The 24,198-nt window shown below is 44.4% G+C and overlaps 1 protein-coding gene across 1 annotated transcript in view; it reads right to left on the reverse strand.

The window, feature by feature from the left end:
- LOC138962284 (uncharacterized) overlaps positions 1-24,198 on the reverse strand; it is a 56,872-nt gene that overhangs the window by 15,188 nt on the left and 17,486 nt on the right. Inside the window, exons 2-6 of the mRNA XM_070334036.1 lie at positions 7,336-7,462; positions 5,162-5,327; positions 4,479-4,729; positions 1,550-1,709; positions 607-784 (exon numbers count right to left, since the gene is read on the reverse strand). Of these exons, the coding sequence (XP_070190137.1) occupies positions 607-784; positions 1,550-1,709; positions 4,479-4,729; positions 5,162-5,327; positions 7,336-7,462 (882 nt within the window). The remainder of the gene's footprint in view (positions 1-606; positions 785-1,549; positions 1,710-4,478; positions 4,730-5,161; positions 5,328-7,335; positions 7,463-24,198) is intronic.

Here is a 24,198-nt window from a genome sequence, read left to right on the forward strand (position 1 = left end):
ATTCGGACTAAACAGAAGCTCTGAAAATTAAAAATATAAAAATTATGATTAAAATCAAATTTCCGAAATCGATTTAAAAACAATTTCATCTTATTCTTTGTCGGTTCTTGATTCCAAAAACATATACATAAGATATAATTGGATTTAAAAACAAGCTCAGAAAGTTAAAAAGAATAGAGATACAGAAAAGCGTGCTATCCTACTCAGCGAAACCACTAACGCTCTATTCTGGATTGTCAATTGCACTGCCTTTGCGACGAGCTTTGATCTGACAATGCTACGAGTATACGGTCTTGCTGAAAAAATGCAGTGCGTTCAGTTTCACAGAACTCACAGAATGAAACTGAACGCACTGCATTTTTTCAGCCTGTGAGTTCGACAGCTTGACTAAATGTTGTATTTTTGCCTTACGCGACTTATTCTTTAATATAATCACGAAGACTGAATGCATGACGATTAGGTTAACACAATGCACTCAAAAACGCTGAAATATCACCCACTTCTGTTTCTTAAATGGCAAATACAATGTCTCGAAATCTCCCCACAAGAAAATGTCTCTCAGCCATGACCGGAAATAATAATCAAAGTCTTGACCTAACAACTGACCTGAAGTCGCCCATGATGTTAGCGATGACCTCGGCGAAGATCTGTGTTTCGTTCAGACGTCGGTCACCCTTCAGGTCACCGAACTCTTCGTACTCGTCCACATTCTGCAGGAAGTTGCTCATGAAGTGAGCCAGGCGCAACGCCGTGCGACCCTGTGCCTCGAACTGACGTTCCACTCCTGCAATGAACACCACAACCAGGCTGGATCCATAAATCAATTGGTACATGTGCATACACGTAGGTCCAAGTGATCTGGCTACAAAACACTGTTTGGTCAGAAGAACTACATGTCAAAACAATCCGATGGTCGACATATACAAAGAAAACTTTATTATCTCAAGAAGAGAAACTCAGGTGTGGTCAATCAATCAATCAATCAATGACGCTTATATCGCGCATATTCCGTGGGTACAGTTCTAGGCGCTCTGCAGTGATGCCGTGTGAGATGAAATTTTATACGGCCAGTAGATTGCAGCCATTTCGGCGCATATTTACCTTTCACGGCCTATTATTCCAAGTCACACGGGTATAGGTAGACAATTATTAACTGTGCCTAAGCAATTTTGCCAGGAAAGACCCTTTTGTCAATCGTGGGATCTTTAACGTGCACACCCAATGTAGTGTACACGGGGGGAGGGTTCGGACACCGAAGAGAGTCTGCACACAAAGTTGACTCTGAAATAAATTTCCGCCGAACCTGGGATCGAACTCACGCTGACAGCGGCCAACTGAATACAAATCCAGCGCGCTACCAACTGAGCTATATCCCCGCCGTGTGGTGCATCACAGCATCAGACAACATACAAAATAAAACGTAAGAACATGAAATAGCAAAACTGGCACATGACCAATGCGTCAGATCAAACAATCACGCGTCGGTGACCGAAGAAGACCCCGGCCTGAGAACAACACTACAGAACCACGAAAACCTGCCAGCGCTTACCAAAGTTGACGTCGCCAGGCAGGAAGAGCTCGTAGGCCTTCTTGTCGCCGCAGTTCTTGATGCTGGTCTGGTACTTGCGGTCCATGATCCGCTGCATCCTGTTGGCCGCCTCCTCGTCCACTGCCGCCCGCTTCATACGACTGTGGGCGCTCGCTGACCCCTGCACGTACGACACGAATAGATTAGAAACCCCCTTTCAACTCTTTCTGGACGGATACCGGATTTTTTTCGGTAGCAAAATGCGTCACTCCGCGCCTAGTACCGGAATTTTACGGTTACTCTGCTCATGTTTAAAATCTCGCTGGTATCCACTATATTCCACCCGATCCATGTTTTCAATGCCGAGGCCGTTACTGTTGCTCGTCAGTTTCCGGCATGTGTGTTGACCAAATATGAGCGTGTGATGTTTTTTGTGGTTTTTATTTTTTATTTTTTAGATGTAAGACAATGTAGTTCAACACCTTGTTTTCCCACAACTTTCTGTTCAGAACCTCTGTAGAATTCAGGCATGGGAATTGAAAATTGTAAAAAAGGCTGAAATTTGAAGACGTGAAGCGTCAAGTCGACGGCGCAAAGCGCCTAGCCTTACTAGGGGGCTCCGGGGGCATGCCCCCCCAGAAAAAAATTCTCAAAAGAACCCAGATGGTGCAATTTGGTGTCATGTGAGCTCCAAGTTTGCCATTAAATTCTGTTTTTAGAATCAAAGTTTTTAGTACCAATTTTTGCTTTTTTGAAGAAAAAAATATATACATGTATTATATGGTTTAAATTTAAAAAAAAATTTGATCTGTTGAGACAAACAGGAAAATGTAACTTGTAACACAATCTGTGCAATCTGGTTTACTTTCAAACATAAAAGTTCAAGTAACTGAGGCAGTGCGTGAACAAAGTACGGAAAGTTTTCGCGGACTTTTGCGCAAAGGCAAAAGTAACCGGTGCTTTTTTTTGTGTGCCTCCCCCCCTTTATTTTTTTCGGCGGACACTTTTGCTTTTTCGGCGGAACAAAAAAAAAATTCGGCGGACAATTCCCATGCCTGAGAATTACCACTATTTCAAGACCACCCTTTTAAGAGCTGACTTTCTCATATTTTTGGAGGTCTTAAAAGGGGGGGGAGGGTACTACTGTAGTAGTAAAAGGAGAAACAGAATCCGTTAGTTGTCTCTTACGACATGCTGGGGAGCATCGGGTAAATTCTTTCTCGTCCCAACCAATATGGGACTCCCCCTAACCCGCGGGAGGCAGAAGAGTGGCTGAAAGATAGAATGTTTAAAAGGATGTTAGAATAGCGCATGTGATCACATCAAATCCCCCTTGGGTAGAGAGAGAGAGAGAGAAACACTGCCTAGGTGGTCTGTTCTCACGTTTCCCCTCCTCACCTTGGCTGCTTGGTTATAAATTTCCTCCTGCGGGTTAGGGGGAAGAATTTACCCGATGCTCCCCAGCATGTCGTAAGAGGCGACTAACGGATTCTGTTTCTCCTTTTACCCTTGTTAAGTGTTTCTTGTATAGAATATAGTCAATGTTTGCAAAGATTTTAGTCAAGCAGTGTGTAAGAAATGTTAAGTCCTTTGTACTGGAAACTTGCATTCTCCCAGTAAGGTCATACAGTCGAACTCGCTTAAGACGAATCACTGGGGATCGGAAAAAAAATTCGTCTTAACCAAAATTCGTATTAAGAAAATTGATCTATTTTTTTTTTTTATTTTTTTTTTTTTTTTTTTTAAGTCTTGTACATTTTATGGTGTTTCAATTTGTTTCTTTCGCAACTTTCATGCTGCTTCACGTTTAGACAATAAAGTGACATATTCAGGTACATGTTCATGTGTGTCTCATGTTGAGTGATGATTGTTGAGTTTGAGTGAGAGTGAGCACACAGATGTTTCATCCAGTTGTTACGTTTTTGGTCACACACACGCGCACACACTGACACTGTCCACATTCGCGGTGTTCCTATCATTTGTCCGGAATCACTTACCTTGGCGACGGGTAGCAAACCTTGGCCAATTTAGTTTTTTGTTTTTTTGTTGCAACATGATGTTCAAATCCAAATCGAAAGCACTGACTGACTGATAAACTATCGCGAACCGGCGAACGCAAACGTTGAGAGAGTGGTTTCCCTTGTCCAAGGGAAACCACTCTGGCATCTATATTTTTTGGCAATGGCTTCCGTTCGATGTTTCGTTTTTGGTATTCGCGAAGGAAATAAACGTCAGTCAGTCATTCATGTTCAGTGTCTGAGCTATCAATCACTTTGATTCTAAATTTGAAATTGTTTTGTGAGTACAGTGTAATCAGTTTAACTTTATTCAGTGATCGGTTGAGCAATGGTTCAAGCAGTCGACGCAAGGGAAGACTTTGACACACGTGTATTCAAACTTCTCAAATTCCCATGATATGTCGATCTCGGGACGAGTTTAAAGATTTCGTCATAAGCGTGAGTAAATTACAGACATTATGCATGCTTGGGAATCCAAAAAGTGCTCGTTATAAGCGTAAATTCGTTATAAAGAATTCGTTTTAAGCATTTTTTTTAAGCATGAAGAAAGAGGTATTCAGTTGGGAACTTAAAACTAATTCGTTATAAGTCAAAATTCGTAACTAGCGTGTTCGTTTTAAGTGGGTTCGACTGTATATGTACTACGTTGCAAGCCCCAGGAGCAATTTTTTGATTAGTGCTTTTGTGAACAAGAAACAATTAACAAGTGGCTCTATCCCATCTCCCCCCTTTCCCCGTTGCGATATAACCTTGAACGGTTGAAAACGACGTTAAACACCAAATAAAGAAAAAAGGTTATAAATTACCTGTGCTCTACTTTTTAGCTCCCGGGCACCCCAGCTTGTTTTGTTTGTTTGGCTGTGTGTTATCAGTTTGTTCGTCGACTATTTCTTAAGCTCCTGACTGTTTTTTTGTGCCTTTACTGAATTTACCTTGTTAGACTTGTTGGGTACGAAGCGCTTCTTGAGAATTTTGGGGTTCTCTTCGGCCTGAGCGTCTTCGAGTTTCTTCATTTCTTCCCGGTGTTCCTTCAGGGCTTCCATAACACTGCGTTTCTGCCGGGGAGTGAGTATCACGCTCTGTGTTTTAGGCAGAGTGTCCATGAACCTGTTCTTGGCCGTGTAAATGGACCGCCGCTTGCGTGTCACAAACTCTGGAGCTATGTCGGGGGTCAGCATTCTCTCTGAAAAAAGTGACAGAAATGTTTTAACCTTTCAACAGTCTCGATGCTGCAAATAGTGCAGTAAGAAACAGTTACTTTGTTCTCTTCACACACACACACACACACACTCAAACATCAAGAGAAAATCACAGTATCTCTGCTTCCTAAAGCACAGCCTACAACACCTAAAAAAACAGTCATTTTTTGCTTTCTTAAAATTAGCCACTCCGTGACAGCCGCGGATGTATTCAGGTCACACTTAATTAACCGCATCAGGACGGACAAGACAGACAGACAGATAGGCAGACAGACAGACAGACCACACACACACACCCACACACACACACACTCAACACACACACAAACTCTCACAACACACACACACACACACACACACACACACACACACACACACACACATACTCTCATGACACACACACAAAAAACACTCACCACCCACGGACAGGCAGTCGAACCCATACTGATATTCTTCCCAGGTGGCCTGCTCAACCTCCAAGCCCTGGAAGGGACCGTCGTGCCACCAGGGGTAGTAGTACCCGGGCTGACACACACACTGGTACCCGCCTCTTCGGAATCCGAATCCCATCAGGGGATCGCACTGAAACAGACAAAATGACGTCATTAGCAACGCGTAAGAGGGTTTAGTCCACAGGAGCTTGTATCCAACCGCCGGTCGATCATTTTTTACTCCTGCATGTTTATTATTTACTGCTGCATGCTTACCCTTACTACTACTAGTCAGTGAATAGTAGACTGTAGTAGTAAGTAGACTGTAGGGAATAAGGAGTAAATAATGATCGACCGGCGATTGGATACAAGCTCCTGTGGTTCAATAGCCCGTAAAAGTTGGGCCAGAATGTTTTAAGAGATTCATCTCTGTAGACTGTAGAGGAAATCTAAGTAACAAGATTTTACAAACTTACATTTCAGGTTCCTGACTAGCAAAAAGCAAGAAGCAGCAGTGAAACGCAAACACAACATTACACCTCTGGTTGCAAGTTTGTGGAATCAACCCTGCAAAAGTGTGTCATCGTACAAAAAGTCTAAAATGGTTTGGTTTATTTCAATACAACACATGACTTCCACGGGGCAAATTCAGGAATACACCCATCATTGAAAATGAAGACGTAAACAGGATTAACAAAAAACAGCTACCAACGTCTGAGGAAGCAACAACTACAGGGCAAGACAATGACAGACAAAGTAAAGGGAACTTCTTTTCAAGTCATTTTGTAGGCCTACTTTTTACCTTGATCCACGCACATATCTATAACATAGAAAGTTGCAGGCAAAAAAGCTATTTCGAAAGAAAAATATAAAAAAAATATCTCTTTCCGAGATTACATAGTGCATTTTGGTGTCAATGTCTCTTTTTATTTTTTTATTCAGCAAGAAAGTTATTTCAAATTCCCCTGAAGAAAATCGAAACACAACAGTCAATGCCAGGAGCAAAGGTAACAGATACTGATATGACTATAGGAGTGTTTATACCCCAAATTAGCAGCGACTAAAATAACAACTGCTTGGGTTTGTTTTACTACTCTTACAAATGATTCATTTACCTCCCCCGTCTTCATACAAATATTAACCACACGCGCGCACAATAAGCCAAAATCAAAGAACAGACAACTTGCTGCTGACATTTTCTGCCCACAGAATAGTTGGTTGAAGTATTGCAACATGCCAGCATACACCATTTCTCTCTTTTAGAAGCACAGGCAGCTTTTCAACGCAAATGAAAGTGGTCTGGGTGGCCGAGTGGTAAACGCACTTGCCCCTGGGTCAGGGCGTTAGCAATTTTCTCCCCCCTTTCCTAACCTAGGTGGTGGGTTCAAGTGCTAGTCTTTCGGATGAGACGAAAAACCGAGGTCCCTTCGTGTACACTACATTGGGGTGTGCACGTTAAAGATCCCACGGTTGACAAAAGGGTCTTTTCTGGCAATATTGTATAGGCATAGATAAAAATGTCCACCAAATACCCGTGTGACTTGGAATAAAGGCCGTGAAAGGTGAATGCTCGCCCTAATAGGCTTGAGGTTTGCTGGCCGATGTGAATACGTGATTATATTGTGTAAAAAATTCCATCTCACACGGCAGAAATTAATATGTAAAGCGCTTAGAGAACGTTAAGCGCAATATAAATCTCCCCATACAATACAAAAATGACTAAAACTAAAAGACTATTTCTTTCACCTGGTATTACTTAATGCACTCATTCCTCCCACTGCTTCCTCCGGCACCCTGCCCCCTCCCATTTCAGAGATGAGGATTCAAAATACTTTGTTCCTGCTTCTGTTGTGAGTACAGTGGTACCCCTTTTAAGACACCCCTCCTCCCCCCCCCCCTTTAAGACTTTTACATATTTCTTGTTCGTTATCTATGCAACTGTAACCCCTTTTTAAGACCTCAATTTTTCAAATTCGTAGTGGTCTTACAAGGGGGGGGGGGGGGGGGGGGAGTGGAGTCTCTGGTAATGGGATGGGTTGGGAGGAAGAATTTAATGTTTGCAAATTTTGTGTTGACAGCCTATTAAAAAGACATGTCCCTAAGTTGCCACTTCTCCCACTGAGGACGTTTAAGTCTGAATTTCAACAAAGTCCACTTACCATGGTAGTGGGCCGGCAACGAGCGGTACCGGCAAAGAAGTTGGGCGCGGGGTTTCCCTCTGCCAGTGGACACTGGTTCATGTCCAGTCTCTCGAACTCCACGTCCATTGTGGTCACGCCAACAAACCTGCACACAACACACAAAAGTCATGACGTCATTAAAGGGGTAAAGGCTACGATGTCACAACAAGAACGCGTCATGGTGGTGATGGTGGGGGGATTTTCCAAAGCTGAGAGACACATATTCTCATTTGATCTCGGTCTGTAAAGAAATTTCTATTACTGAATCATCAGTTTTTTCTATGAAATTCTGTTTTTTGTTCAACACCTTTGCTCTCCAGGCAAAATAATGCTTTTGTTTATTTTATTTTGTTTAACCGGTTCTCCTTCATACCCCATAAATCACACGCTAAACCTTGGCATTCTGGCTGACTTCAGCTGGTGCTTAAAGGAAGAGTCCTTCATCTATGGTGGTGGACATGATATTGCACGCATGAAGTTCATGCGTGCAATATCATGTCCACCACCATAGATCTCATCAGGGTTTCACATGGAACAAAGAGCATCCTTTCTGTGGGACGCATACCAAAAAATGATCAGTTCAGTGGCTACATTCTGTGCTGGCTTGGATTTTATTTTTTTTTGTTTTGCTACATCAATGTAGCAGATTGACAATCGTGTCAGTTGCAAACAAAACTCAACAAAAAAGTACCATTCTGGACAGAAAACTTGTAAACGGTAGTCAAAGTGCAAAGTTGCTCTTATCGACTGGAGCAGTCTGGACAGAAAACTTGTAAACGGTAGTCAAAGTGCAAAGTTGCTCTTATCGACTGGAGCAGTCTGGACAGAAAACTTGTAAACGGTAGTCAAAGTGCAAAGTTGCTCTTATCGACTGGAGCAGTCTGGACAGAAAACTTGTAAACGGTAGTCAAAGTGCAAAGTTGCTCTTATCGACTGGAGCAGTCTGGACAGAAAACTTGTAAACGGTAGTCAAAGTGCAAAGTTGCTCTTATCGACTGGAGCAGTCTGGACAGAAAACTTGTAAACGGTAGTCAAAGTGCAAAGTTGCTCTTATCGACTGGAGCAATCTGGACAGATGCATGGTGGTTTACAAGATGATTTACACGGGAGAGAAGGTACCTTTAACCAAACTACACATGTATCGGTCTGTGGGCTAATATTTGGGGCTTGGTGAGCAGTCTGTAAAGTGTTAAGATAAATTATTCCTGTTACTGTGCTCTAGCTGTGAACTGAAGTGTCAGATTATCATCAGCCAAATACGTAGAGCAGAAATTATACATACATTTATGCAAATGTACTCTCTCTCTCTCTCTCTCTCTCTCTCTCTCTCTCTCTCTCTCTCTCTCTCTCTCTCTCTCTCTCTCTCTCTCTCCTTTCAAACAAATGGCTCTGTGGCCAAATTTGTGCATGTCCTCTCTCTCTCTCCGATCCCCCTCTCTCTTTGATAGTCACAGCCTAATGGCGATCTAACTGTATTGAGAATAAAACAAACACTCATTATAACTGTCGAAGCTTGATGATGACGATGATCAAGTGTGTAGTTGTTGGTTATTTTTGTTTGTTTGTTCGGGAGTTGCTTGTTTTGGTTTCTTCACTTCACTTTTGCGTTCTCTTGTACCCACGAAAAACGTGCACGCTTTCTAATGAGGTTCAAACCGTCAGTGCAAACAGCAACAACGCAATCGTCCACCAAGAAGTTCCCACGTCAATTTCAGCCCACGTGAAAACGTGACGCGCTTTGAGGGCCCCTCAGCTGACCAATCAAACCGCCCAACATCTCATTACATGGACACTAATGGGTGAGACGTTGACATGCACGCTTCATTGAAATCGACAAGCGGAAAGATAGAAACGAGCTTGGGGACGCATAAATTAGATGTTGGAGCTATAGCGCCAGGTACCATACCATGTCCCGGGCGAATAAATTTGGAATGCTGCGTCTCAGCTGACACAACGCCGTTTGACAAGGTGTGTGTGTGAGGCCCTGCAAGGGCTGAGAAGGGGGAGGTAGTGGTAGCAGAGACTGTAGAGTAAACAGAGACGCTTCATTTGGCGCTGAAAATTGAAACAGGAAGCCCCGTGGCGCCACCACGCGGAAACATGTAAAACCCTACTTTCGCTTTCCACAGCAGTAGCGATATCGTGCAGCACAACCATGGCCGCACCAAAAAGAAAACACAGCGGGGCATGGTCTTTGGCCATCAATTGCTTAAACTCACATGCCAAAGGCTTCAGGATGTTCAAATTTCCTAAGGAAGCGAGCAGGTGAGGTTTGTTTTTTTTGTTTTTTTTCACTCGTTAAATGTCGGAAAATCAGTAAAAAGTGCAGCGTCGAACTGCGTGTATTGTATTGTACCAGAACAGAGAAAACACACACTGTACACAAGCTCAACAATCTGATTGTGCAGTTCAACATCAGGCTTAATTTTGTTTTGAAGGACAACTGAACAATTGATTCTCTTCTTCGTCCAAGCCGCGCAAAAGGCGAAAACTTCTCAAACTAGAATACTTGTGACGATGCCGCGGCTGTTCAAAGTGTCACCCAGTCGGTCCGTACCTCGTTAATTCATCTCAATTCATGTGTGTGTGTGTGTGTGTGTGTGTGTGTGTGTGTGTGTGTGTGTGTGTGTGTGTGTGTGTGTGTGTGTGTGTGTGCGTATGTATGTGTGTGTGTGTGTAACTGACTCAGAAAAAGAGAGAGAGAGAGAGAGAGCTTTCTGAACAAGAAAGAAGCAACCGATAAGAAATAAGACAATCATCGATCGATCAAGATTCTTTAATTAAAGTCAGCTTGGTCACAATAATGTTGTTTAAGTTGCTGTATTTTACAGTTACATGATAATTTCTTAGCTCCGTGCAATTGACTACCCATTTCAGTTTAGAGGTGCTGGGACGACGCCAAGTTGACTAAATGCCTTAGTTACCGATTTGACCGGGAACTATTTCGTTAACGATTTATTCCTGACACTATATTTTTCTCAGGCTTAACTGACCATGTATACAGTACTAGTGTGTATTTGTATTTGACTAAAACACACAAAAATAACGACGGTTAGTTCGTGACTAGACACTGACTGACTTGAATCATGTTTGCATAACTACAGCGATGCAGCGGGTCACTATTGCCGCCTAAGTAAATTTGATTTAATTTTAATCTTCACCATTTTCTGCAGTGTTTTTATGGTCATTTGAAAAGGATGTTCACAAACAAACATATTTTTTCGTTCAGTTACTTTTTGCAGCACTGTCAGCCGGACAGAACAGACAGTATGTTAATACAAACGTGATATAAACACAACCGACAGCAGCCACTATACGCGAACTTCCTTGTGCGGCAGGGAGTGGCTCTTTTCCCGCGCGCTGGTGGCCGGTCTCACTTTCGCACCGCAGCGCAAAGAAGGATGAAGCGTCTCTGTGTACTCTAAAGTCTCTGGTGGTAGGCTGAAGGGACGGGTGGGGTAATGGTGTGTGTGAGAGAGAGAGCGCTTAAAATCAACCAATTTAGGCATTTAGCAGCTTCACCATCGTGCTTTTGACATCCCTTGGTCGTGGCAGTGTAAGATGGAGAAACTAGTAACAGAAGAGAGCGGAGGGTGGAGGTGACATAAGTTGAGGTGGGGGCGGTGGGGGGCGGGAGGGGGCGGGCGGAGAGAGAGAGAGAGAGAGAGAGAGAGAGAGAGAGAGAGAGAGAGAGAGAGAGAGAGAGAGAGAGAGAGACTGAGAGAGAGAGAGAGCACAGAAAACAAAACAACAGCACAATTAAGAAACACAGCAACTCTCACATACGACCTTGTTGTTCAATGTGGTCCGCAACAGTTGCTGCTTTAGCTAATTACTGTTACAACATACAAAAAACAAAAAAACGGGATTTGAACAGGTGCGTGAGATAATTAAAGTGCAAAACCCGTGCATTGTCAGTTTAATTAAGTACAACCACGCAAAACCACGTCAGACCAGCTTAGTCCATTGATTCCTCCGTTTCACGTCATTGTGCTGGTAGAAGTAGCCTCTTTCATCTATCTATCTATATATATATATACGACTTGTGTCAGTGTGTGTGTGTGTGTGTGTGTGTCTGTGTGTTCGCGATGCACGCCCAAGGTTCTCGATGGATCTGTTTCAAATTTGGTGGCCATATTCAGGTACACCCCGGACATAACCTGGTCAATGAGATATTTCAACACGTGCTCTCAGCGCGCAGCGCTGAACCGATTTTAGTTTTTCTCTGGATCCATTCCCAGTAACTCTTCCTTATCTTCTCCAATGTTTTCAGCGTTTATCTCCCTTCCTTCGTGTGGCGTCAATCCATATTCCCGTTACTACGTTACTATTTTTAGAATGTCTGCACTGTCCAGAACACTTTCCTTGCACCCGTAAGTTGTCCTTACTGTAAAAGTGAAAAGGTCGAATCAATTTATAGCCACGCGAAAAATACACTGTCATCTATCTCTATATATTTATAGATATAGATATACATATATATACGGCTTCTGTGTGTGTGTGTGTGTGTGTGTGTGTGTGTGTGTGTGTGTGTGTGTGTGTGTGTGTGTGTGTGTGTGTGTGTGTGTGTGTGTGTGTGTGTGTGTGTGTGTGTGAGAGTGTGTGTGTGTGCGTGTGTGGGGGGGCAACACCTGTGGATTGTACAGTTCTGTTTGTGATGTGGTCTGGCGGCTTTGGTGTGTCTGTATGTTCAGGCTTTCCTTTGAGAAGCCATAACAGTTATTCTCAATCCCGTTTGAGTGGACTTCAAAGGTGATTGTGGTGTTTCGGCACTCGGTTACATTTAGCGTCGTCGACAGCGATGGGACTCGACATGAAATGTTCAGGCCACTGAATCATTTTCGTGCTGTTCCCATTCCACCTGGGAGGGACCTAAGCTTGGCGGGTCCATGGTTCGGAACTTTGGGGACAAAGTTCATTCAAAGGGGGTCGAGTGTGACAGGGAGACTACCGTCGCCCTTCACAGCAGACTCTGCAGAGTTGTTCGCCTTAGAAGTTGTGGGCTTTCCTTGCATGTACCCGTAAGTTGTCCTCACTGTAAAAGTGCAAAGGTCGAATCTATTTATCGAAAAATCCATTGTCATCTATCTCTATATAGATATATACGGCTTCTGTGTCTGTGTGTGTGTGTGTGTGTGTGTGTGTGTGTGTGTGTGTGTGTGTGTGTGTGTGTGTGTGTGTGTGTGTGTGTGTGTGTGTGTGTGTGTGTGTGTGTGTGTGTGTGTGTGTGTGTGTGTGTGTGTGTGTGTGTGTGTGTGTGTGTGTGTGTGTGTGTGTGTGTGTGTGTGTGTGTGTGTGTGTGTGTGTGTGTGTGTGTGTGTGTGTGTGTGTGTGTGTGTGTGTGTGTGTGTGTGTGTGTGTGTGTGTGTGTGTGTGTGTGTGTGTGTGTGTGTGTGTGTGTGTGTGTGTGTGTGTGTGTGTGTGTGTGTGTGTGTGTGTGTGTGTGTGTGTGTGTGTGTGTGTGTGTGTGTGTGTGTGTGTGTGTGTGTGTGTGTGTGTGTGTGTGTGTGTGTGTGTGTGTGTGTGTGTGTGTGTGTGTGTGTGTGTGTGTGTGTGTGTGTGTGTGTGTGTGTGTGTGTGTGTGTGTGTGTGTGTGTGTGTGTGTGTGTGTGTGTGTGTGTGTGTGTGTGTGTGTGTGTGTGTGTGTGTGTGTGTGTGTGTGTGTGTGTGTGTGTGTGTGTGTGTGTGTGTGTGTGTGTGTGTGTGTGTGTGTGTGTGTGTGTGTGTGTGTGTGTGTGTGTGTGTGTGTGTGTGTGTGTGTGTGTGTGTGTGTGTGTGTGTGTGTGTGTGTGTGTGTGTGTGTGTGTGTGTGTGTGTGTGTGTGTGTGTGTGTGTGTGTGTGTGTGTGTGTGTGTGTGTGTGTGTGTGTGTGTGTGTGTGTGTGTGTGTGTGTGTGTGTGTGTGTGTGTGTGTGTGTGTGTGTGTGTGTGTGTGTGTGTGTGTGTGTGTGTGTGTGTGTGTGTGTGTGTGTGTGTGTGTGTGTGTGTGTGTGTGTGTGTGTGTGTGTGTGTGTGTGTGTGTGTGTGTGTGTGTGTGTGTGTGTGTGTGTGTGTGTGTGTGTGTGTGTGTGTGTGTGTGTCTGTGTGTGTGTGTGTGTGTGTGTGTGTGTGTGGAGGCAACACCTGTGGATTGTAGAGTTCTGTTTTGTGATGGGGTCTGGCGGCTTTTGTCTGTCTGTATGTTCTGGCATTTGAGAAGCATAACAGATAATATAGGGCTTAGAAATAAGCTCTAAAATTCTCAATCCCGTTTGAGAGGACTTCGCCTTCAAAGGTGATTGTGGTGAACCGCCACGCTGTCAGTCTCTGTCTCGCGATTCACCCCGGCGAAGCCGGGTATTCCTCTAGTTCGAAATAATTATGTGCGCTGCTTTCAGTACATTACAATACATTACAATATATATTAGTTTATTACAATGCAATACAATGCATTGCAATACAATACAATGCAACAAAGTGCAATGCAATAAAATTGAATACAAATACAACCCAATCCAATCCAAATCCTCGCCATACAATCCTGTCCAATTCAAGTTACAAATAATTTCGTTGTTCGTTACGTGGGTTACTTACAAAAACACGTCTTCTTTGTCGATTTATTTTATTTGCAGAAAAACGTATCCCTAAAACTAAGGATAGACTGACACGAACGCGTACACGTAGCCTAGCTACTGACTACTACAATACACACATCTGCCATTTCGTCCTGTGCATGTGTACCTGCCTACCATCCTTTGTACAATCGGGTCAACAGCCCATTCCAACGACCATTCTGTGCGAGTGTGTTAAGCCAGGTTTCTGTACAGTTTTAGGGTCCTGCGAAGTTATTGCCCATAAAAAGCCTCGGTATCCCTCGCTGCGTGAAGTGTGGTTGTAAACGTGTGTCAATTTAAATTCTAGCGTCTCAAGTCGCCAAGTGGTGTGCTGAAATGTCCCTTGACGAGTACAAAAGAAGGAAAGAGTTTGCATGTGGTTGGAGGACACAGGCAAGATTTTGGAGTGCATGTCGTATGTTACTGGTTGTAATTCTGTTTAAGTACAAATAAGAGAGAGAGAGAGACAGACAGAGAGACAGAGAGACGGAGAGAGAGAGTGTGTGTGTGTGTGTGTGTGTGTGTGTGTGTGTGTGTGTGTGTGTGTGTGTGTGTGTGTGTGTGTGTGTGTGTGTGTGTGTGTGTGTGTATGTGTGCGTACGCGCGTGCGCGTGTCTGTCCATACCACCAGTCGTCATGTCCAGTCTTGTATATCAATAGTTAAGTTTTTGATATTTAACGTGCGCAACGATCTTGATGCATGCTGTCCATGCGAACGCAAGGCAGGCAGTAACGAGTCCGAACACACACATATATATTTTCTTATATAATTGATACTTTCAATTGTTTCTTTCACAACTTCTGATGTTTTATTATATCTATATCTATATACGGCTTGTGTGTGTCTGTCTGTCTGTTTTTCTGTCTGTTCACTATGCACGGCCAAAGTTCTTGATGGATCTGCTTCAAATTTGGTGGGCATATTCAGGTAGACCCCGGACACAATCTGGTCGATGAAAATTTTCAACACGTGCTTTCAGCGCGCAGCGCTGAACCGATTTTGCTTTTTATGGTTTTTCTGTACATCCATTCCCAGTAACTCTTCCTTATCTTCTCCAGTGTTTTGCGCGTTTATCTCCCTTCCTTCGTGTGGCGTCAACCGCATACGGTGCGCCACTCACCCCCGGCTTCCGGCGGCTCTACTTCTTCCCGGCAAAGCCGGGCATCCCGGCGAAGCCGGTACCCGGCGAAGCGGGTAATCATCTAGTATATATATATACTAGATGCGCCGGGAAGAAGACGAGCCGAATACCCGGCTGCGCCAGGGACCCGGCTATGCCGGGTGTACGCCGGCTTTGCTGGCGCACCGCACGAAGGAAGGGAGATAAACGCGCAAAACATATTATACAAGTCGAACAGTGACCTTCTAAAAATAGTATAATGGGAATATGGATTGAGCGTTGTCGACAGTGACCTTCTAAAAATAGAAACGGGAATATGGATTGACGCCACACGAAGGAAGGGAGATAAACGCTGAAAACACTGGAGAAGATAAGGAAGAGTTACTGGGAATGGATCCAGAGAAAAACCAAAATCGGTTCAGCGCTGCGCGCTGAGAGCACGTGTTGAAATATCTCATCGACCAGGTTATGTCCGGGGTGTACCTGAATATGGCCACCAAATTTGAAACAGATCCATCGAGAACCTTGGGCGTGCATCGCGAACACACAGACACACACACACACACACACACAGACACAAGTCGTATATATATTTTCGCTTTTCCTGTTTAACCTTTTCAAAATTAGATCTAACTTGTTCGCGTATCCATTTCTGGATCTGCAGGCTGGTACAGAGTTACCTCCCTTTAGGCTTTTTTCAAATTTCCCTTGTTTTAACCTAATTTCTTGGTTAAAACTTGTCTAAATTTCTAAATTCTTTCTTAATAAATATCAATTCTACACTTTGGCCTTAAATCAAAGTGTTTCCCTTCACAGATATCCCCTTGGGGTTGTCAGATGAGGGTAGTCTCCCATGCCAACAGAAGCTACCATTGAGAGAGTGGTTTGCTTCTTAGTTGGATACCATGGGTTGACAAAGTCTCTCGCCATCAGTACCACCTGACCACACTCTCTCTCTCTCTCTCTCTCTCTCTCTCTCTCTCTCTCTCTCTCTCTCTCTCTCTCTCTCTCTCTCTCTCTCTCTCTCTCTCTCTCTCTCTCTCTCTCTCTCTTATTTGTACTTAAACAGAATTACAACCAGTAACATACGACATGCACTCCAAAATCATGCCTGTGTCCTCCAACCATATGCAAACTCTTTCCTTCTTTTGTACTCGTCAAGGGACATTTCAGCATTGGATTATACAATAATCTTATACAATTTAATATTATACAAGTCGAACTACAACCACAAGTCGGTGCTGACTACGACCAAAATCGAACCCAGAAACAGAGCAAAGCGTAGCTCGTGATAAATTATACGAGTAACCTTACCTTTACCATCTTGGAACGTGTATACTTCGGGTGTCTGCAACCTTTTCCAATCAGCTCAACATCTTCTGAAGTAGGAAACTACCTCGTAAGGCTCAAAAGCTCCGTGAAAGGACTCCGGGTTTGAGCTACACCGAGAGACAGCAGTTTAGGTCACCCTGGATTCAACAGTCGTCCACTGAACATGACCCCACCTTCAAGGTTTTTGCAACGCAGAGAGACGGCAGTCAATGACATCCAGGATACAACAGCCATTCGCTGAACATGATCCAGCCGTTCCTTCCCCACTTCACCATTGTCAATCTTCTGCTGTCGCCAGGTCGTGTCTCCATTCCTGAACGTTGTTAGGATGCCTTCACCTCTGTACCGTTCAAGGTCACGGTAATCCAATATGCTCTTTTATGGCGAGGTTTTAAAGGGTTTACCGGCAAAGACTGCTAGCCTCTACCACTCCAGTTTAGAAGGGCCACTTGACCATACTGAACCTATAGGCGTTAGGAGATACCTTCGTATGTGGTTTCGCGCCACAGCCTCAGTCAATGCAAATGCAAATGCGAAGATTTATACCCCTGCAGTAGAAAGAATAACGTCAGTATTCTCTCCATTCTGACAAATCCTTTCAGCGCCCACGCGATGTACTCTGCTTTGCATCGGCATCCACACAAAAAAAGAAGCGCCGGTTTAAGCGACACAAGCGGTTGAGAAAGACTATCGAGGGTCCACTTCCTATCATATAAATCTCTGTCCCGGCATAGTTGTTATGCCACCTGAATACTCAGTGGCGATCAGTGACAGTTTTTGCCGCTGTTCAACCCGTCCAGGTAAAAGTACAAAAAAATAAAAAGGTTTACCACTGTCACAATTTGTCACCGCCATTCGTGTTGCTCCTCAAGTCAAAAAGCATATCATACACAACCGCATTCTTCAAAGTATGTCACCGTCTCACAATGCTCAGCCCCCTGTACTCGCCAATGCACACACACTCGTATGCTACATAATCTACAATTTTCCTTCTCTCTTCTTTTTGTTTCTCCGGAGCTGTGTCGCGCACAGAGTGACAAGCGTGTCAGTGCAATCTACTTATCGTTGCAATGCAGGGGTCTCGTTCTGTGGACGGGGCTGACAAAAGCCAGGTTTTCTTGCCCCCCCAAAGCAGGTGCGATTGTGTTGCGGCCTGACGTGAAAATGACAATCATTATCGACTGGGCTAGGGGACTGGACTAAAAGGCGAGGTCCTTCCCGTGTAAAACGATTTCAGTGCCACTCAACATCTCACCAGGCTTTCTTTCTTTATTTGGTGTTTAACGTCGTTTTCAACCGTTCAAGGTTATATCGCGACGGGGAAAGGGGGGAGATGGGATAGAGCCACTTGTTAATTGTTTCTTGTTCACAAAAGCACTAATAAAAAAAATTGCTCCAGGGGCTTGCAACGTCTCACCAGGCTATTAATGACATAAGTCTATCACTCCATGTGGACACATACCAAAATTCAACATCCCGACTGCTTCCTATACAGAGTGGCAACATTTGGTTCAAATTATTTTGCAAATTGACACATAACGTCACTCAAGAAATCAATTAATCAACAACAACAAACCAAGTCTTCATGCGGACAAAACAGCACTCAGGCTCTTAATTGTGGGTATGTGCCCATACAGAGGGGTGGTATCATTTGCTGTGCAAGCCTGGGAAGCTCTGAGAAAGCGAGCAGAACTGTTTTAAAGGGGAGGCCTACGTCTTTAAACCAAGCACCATAAAGCAACGCTGGGGCATGTCACGAAAAAAAGCACTATAGCAGGTAGGCGGGCAACACTAACACTCACACTGTATTGTACTTTGTTTTGTTTATTATGTTATATGTTATATGATGTTATATGAAGTCTTATATCGCGCGCGTATCTCCAGACTCTGACTCAAGGCGCAGGGATCTATTTATGCCGTGTGAGATGGAATTTTTTACACAATACATCACGCATTCACATCGACCAGCAGATCGCAGCCATTTCGGCGCATATCCTACTTTTCACGGCCTATTATTCCAAGTCACACGGGTATTTTGGTGGACATTTTTTATCTATGCCTATACAATTTTGCCAGGAAAGACCCTTTTGTCAATCGTGGGATCTTTAACGTGCACACCCCAATGTAGTGTACACGAAGGGACCTCGGTTTTTCGTCTCATCCGAAAGACTAGCACTTGAACCCACCACCTAGGTTGGGAAAGGGGGGGGGGGGGGGAAATTGCTAACGCCCTGACCCAGGGTCGAACTCGCAACCTCTCGCTTCCGAGCGCAAGTGCGTTACCACTCGGCCACCCAGTCCTCACACTGGTTTGGAGGGCGGGGATGTAGCTCGGTCGGTAGCGCGCTGGATTTGTATCCAGTTGGCCGCTGTCAGCGTGAGTTCGTCCCCACGTTCGGCGAGAGATTTATTTCTCAGAGTCAACTTTGTGTGCAGACTCTCCTCGGTGTCCGAACACCCCCGTGTGTACACGCAAGCACAAGACCAAGTGCGCACGAAAAAGATCCTGTAATCCATGTCAGAGTTCGGTGGGTTATAGAAACACGAAAATACCCAGCATGCATGCTTCCTCCGAAATGGGCGTATGGCTGCCTAAATGGCGGGGTAAAAACGGCCATACACGTAAAAGCCGTGGGAGTTTCAGCCCATGAACGAACAAACAAACACTGGCTTGGTGAGATAGACAAAAGTTCAACGTTGCCCACATATCTGTGTGTTTAATAATCGACAGTGTTCGATGTGATGAGATAAAGCGTACAAAGAGGTGTACTACTGCCAAGATTAATTTGTCATCCCTTCATAATTCAGTGTTGTCTAAGTAACTGTGTGTTCAATTGTTGTCTATAGCTCCAGTCGACATTGTTCGATGCGCGAGTTAGGCTTACAGAGTACAAAGATATACACTACAGCAAGACTCAAGTTAGCATTTCTGACAATTACGGGGTAGCTTTTTAATGTATTTTTCTGTTGGTTGAGAGTTTAATTGATACCTTGAAAATGTTCTCTATACCTTGCATCTTGGTAGAACTTATCTTAACATTTATTTTCATTTAGCTATTGCAGCTAATAGGATAAAGCCAAGCAGTTCCTTTTTTTTTTTTTTTTTTTTTTGGGGGGGGGGGGGGGGATCTCCATGACAGCACTCAAACTACTTTGCGAAAAAACACTCTCACTCTCTCTACAAGCCCTTTCAACACGACGTGTTGTGGAATGAACCACTAAACTGCGGTATCACCAGTAAGCACTGCCTTGCAAACTGTACCATTTTTGACAGATGAAGTCGCATATCTTCTATCTATCTTCTATCTATCTATCTATCTACGGCTTGTGTCTGTCTGTCTGTCTGTCTGTCACTTCGCGATGCACGGCCAAAGTTCTCGATGGATCTGCTTCAAATTTGGTGGGCATATTCAGGTAGACACCGGACACAATCTGGTCGATGAAAATTTTCAACACGTGCTCTAAGCGCGGCACGGTGAACCGATTTTGGTTTTACGGTAGATCCATTCCCAGTAACTCTTCCTTATCTTCTCCAGTGTTTTGCGCGTTTATCTCCCTTCCTTCGTGTGGCGTCAATCACGTCAACACGTGCTCCGTCTCGCGATCCACCCGGCGAAGCAGGTAATCATCTAGTATCAAATAAATGAAAGACTATCGTACGTTAGTTTCTTTGAGACATCGTAACCTATTCACCACGGACATGCTGCTTAGAATGGTAACTTCCACTTTTCACTGGTAGCTTGCACTTTCTGGCAACTTCCACTTTAACTCTATATTTTTATGACACGCGAAGTTTCGCAGTTATAAAGGAAAAGACACTGTACGCAAGAAACAAGCCAGAACAAAAATGCACTTTCAGATTTGGGTTGCGGTTGGCCTTTAGTGTCACGGAGCTCTGACGTCACTCGGCCAGCAAGTGACATTCCACACAGTTGCAGACGACCACAAAAGCCCTCCAAGAATGTCCACAAAAAGTGCATGCAGCCTCGCCTTCAACTCAACACTAACCCCCAACTGACAGTCGTATGGTCGCTATGATCACGTGACTGTTCGACGTTTTAACTCTTTTTTAGCTGTTTAAGGTCAAGCGAATACGTTTCTTCAATCCAATAGATCTAGGCTACGTACCTCTGCTGTTTTCTGAAAAGTCAAAATACCAAAAAGAAGATAGGATTTCAACGTCAAGTTAAGTTGTTTAGTAGTAAATCTGCAATGTCATAGAGGAGAAAATACTGTAGTATAGAGTTAGTGACAAGTGACACAACCGTACACTTTGACAATGTACAGAAGTTGAACACTTCTGGAGGAAGGTTAAACAAAAATACTGCATAAGAAAGGAGTCACAAATACAGTAGAACCATTTTTGACAACGGTGTACAGCATTTGAGAAGTTGAAAAAGGGTCAAAAATTAGTGTAGAAGAAATAAGTGAATAGTGACAAAGCATGACCCCTTTGACAATGGTGTACAGCAATTGAGAACTGAAGTAAAGGGTAAAAAACTTTCTTTCTTTCTTTATTTGGTGTTTAACGTCGTTTTCAACCACGAAGGTTATATCGCGACGGGCGAAGGGGGAAGATGGGATAGAGCCACTTGTCAATTGTTTCTTGTTCACAAAAGCACTAATCAAAAATTTGCTCCAGGGGCTTGCAACGTAGTACAATATATTACCTTACTGGGAGAATGCAAGTTTCCAGTACAAAGGACTTAACATTTCTTACATACTGCTTGACTAAAATCTTTACAAACATTGACTATATTCTATACAAGAAACACTTAACAAGGGTAAAAGGAGAAACAGAATCCGTTAGTCGCCTCTTACGACATGCTGGGGAGCATCGGGTAAATTCTTTCTCGTCCCAACCAATATGGGACTCCCCCTAACCCGCGGGGGGTGGGTAAAAAACGTAACGAACAGAAATGATTGACACGGCAGGACCCATGGCACAGTGCCGACTTTCCCACGCCTCGAATCCCTTGTGTTCTGCCCGTTAAGACAGGGAGACTTCACACGGTGTAAGGTGACCCTTAGCGTCGGAGTCCCTCCAGATTGCCGGTTACACGACACACACAACCACCACAGCCACTACTTTAGACTGTGGGGGGAAGAAGACACTAACACGAGGTTTGAAGTGAAGGGGGTAAACCCCCTCTCCTTCTTCCCTACAAGGGCGGGGGGCGGAAGGGTCCGGGTGGTGGGCGAGAGGGGTTGAAGGAAGGGGGTACATGTAGAAGATGATGGACAGGTACAACAAAGTTCATAAGACTTAGGCGAACATGTTGAAGGTGGCAAAATGTGCTTGGGTAGGGGGAAGGGGTCGGGAAGGGAGAGAAGGGTTGCAAAACCGTAATGAGAAGGCGGTGAAAAAGAAGGTTGCGCAAGGGTGGCGTAGGGACTGACTCAGGTATTGAAGGAAAGACAGGTAGGCCTAGAGGGAGTGGGGATCTTCACGTGAGGGGGTGGGGGACTCAGGTAATGAAACCATAATACATGTAGAAAGACGTTTCGAGCTGGAGGGGGGGGGGGTAGTTGTTGAGGGGGTGGACAGATCTATGGGGGAGGAGGCGCAGATCGGAATGGAGGACAAAGGGAGAGGGTGAGGTCGGGGGAGGGGGGGGAGAGAGAGAGAGGGGTCGAAGATCAAGACAGGTATGCCGAAGTTCGAAGCGATGGCATGTAAATTAGATGGGAAAGCCTAGAGGCACGGTACAAGGCTGAACTGAAAGGCCGGGCATCATTTGTGAATGCGTTGGTAAGTTGGAGAGAATGAAGGGGGTAAGAGAAGGGGTAGTGGGGGATGGGCAAGGAATGGAGTTGAAAAAAGGGCAAAACGTGTTGTTTAAAGCTAGAGAAGCGTGAACAGAAAAGATATTGCATACATATAGTCGTGCACTTATCTGAGAAGCACACTTTTTTTTGTAAACATGCATGATCCAGCGACCAGTCTCATCGCACCAACTCCCTTCGCTTACACCCCCCTCCATTCCCACAAAAGAGTGTAGGTGAAAGTTAACTAAAAACGAAAATGCCCTTTAGTGCCATAACCACAACTTCACACAGATTAGGGAGCAAAGGAACAGCAATGCAAAAGTATTGCACGGACAATACAACTGAGTAACTGAGAGTGCGATAAGCTTTTAACTGTCTTGTGTCTGATGGTTTAGAATGTAGACCACAAGAATCCCTGATGATAAACACGACTACAGTTAATAAAGGGAGAAATTGCCCACGGGACAACATAACTAAAACATTAACAAAATCAGACGCGACTTGACTACCACAGGGGTGCGAAGTTGAGGGCAGAGACAAAATCGACAACGACGAATGACGGGGCTACTACACAAGACAGACACTCCCTGTCTCCACACAGACACTTAATAATTATCTACCACACGGTCTGGTAAACACACTTTCAATTATCGCCATCCCCCTCGACATCAATCATAGTTGTCTGCGGTAACGTAATCTACGGAGACATCAACTTTTACCTGCCGGCTTTTCGGCGTTTCCACGACTACTGCAGTTAACGACAGCTCTGCCCAACTTGGAAGTCATTTTCCACTTCTCCGTGGGACGCGCGTATCCCCCTAAAGTCGCCAACCCCCCAACCCTGTGTGTCTGTGTATATGAACATGTGTGTGTGTGTGTGTGTATGTATGTTTGCGCGCGTGTGCGTGAGTGTGTTTGTCTGTCTGCTTGTCTGTAAACTACAGTACACCGACACAAAGATACAGTTTCAACTGCCCACGCTTCGTATAAAAAATTTTAAAAAACCCGACATGTACGCTCGTTGTCAGAATACTGAGACGTGTCAGATTACAAACCGATTCGTCCAAAGTCTTAGGGCTACGTCCACTTTACCCTCAGGGCTATTCACGCGTGTAAACCTGGAAACAACACGCACGTTTCCCCACAAAGACGAGGAAAGTTTAAAAACACTTAATGGGATTGTTTCCCTTATCGGCAACACTCTGGCAAGAAAACCAAAGGCGTTTCACTGTTTCCCCACGTGAATAATTGATGTTACAACAACGTCGTTCAGGCATGTGACGTACAACCACCGTGTGAAATCGAAACGCTTCAAGACATGGAGCTAAGCTAGGGGGTGGGGGGGGGGATTAAGCCTGCTACAACACTGACCCCCTCCCCCCCCCCCCCCCCCCCCCCCCCCCCCCCAAAGTGCAAGCTTCCAGATCAATGCCGGATTTCGTACGCAGCAATCTCGTGGATCACTTTGCTGTTCAAACTGATACACTCCTCAAATACTCTTCAGTCCAAATGACCGTATTGCGGGTTCGGCGCGTGGAAGCGGGGTGGCGGATGCAAAGAAAATCGTTTTGATCAAAGTAATATGGAATTTACGGTATTGTTTCCTTTCAATGTATCTTGCAGTTCAGATCAAAATCTGGGTCTTGTGGGCTATTTGATTCCGTGGAAAAAATAGGACAATCAAGCGAGAATGACCACACAGTTTGGACTGCACATTTCAAAGGATAAAAGAGACAAGCGGGAACGACGAAGATACATGATACAAGCTTAATTAAACACACTGCAGTTCACACTGTTCGATAACGATTGCAAAAGAACGAGCGGGCGACATAACAAATAAGGTTTAACGACCTAAATAGATCGATCTCGAATAGGTGCTATCATGAAGCATATTTACTAAGTATACTCTGCGAGCAGGCTAAATCAATTGCAGGTTATTCTGGGGCTAGGCTAAGAGGATTGGCAACAGGTCCCCCAGCCACCTGATTCTGCAATTAGACATCACGCACCCTTAATCACTGCTATCAC

The sequence above is a fragment of the Littorina saxatilis genome, linkage group LG3 (genome assembly GCF_037325665.1).
Source record: "Littorina saxatilis isolate snail1 linkage group LG3, US_GU_Lsax_2.0, whole genome shotgun sequence".
Taxonomy (NCBI): Eukaryota; Metazoa; Mollusca; class Gastropoda; order Littorinimorpha; family Littorinidae; genus Littorina; species Littorina saxatilis.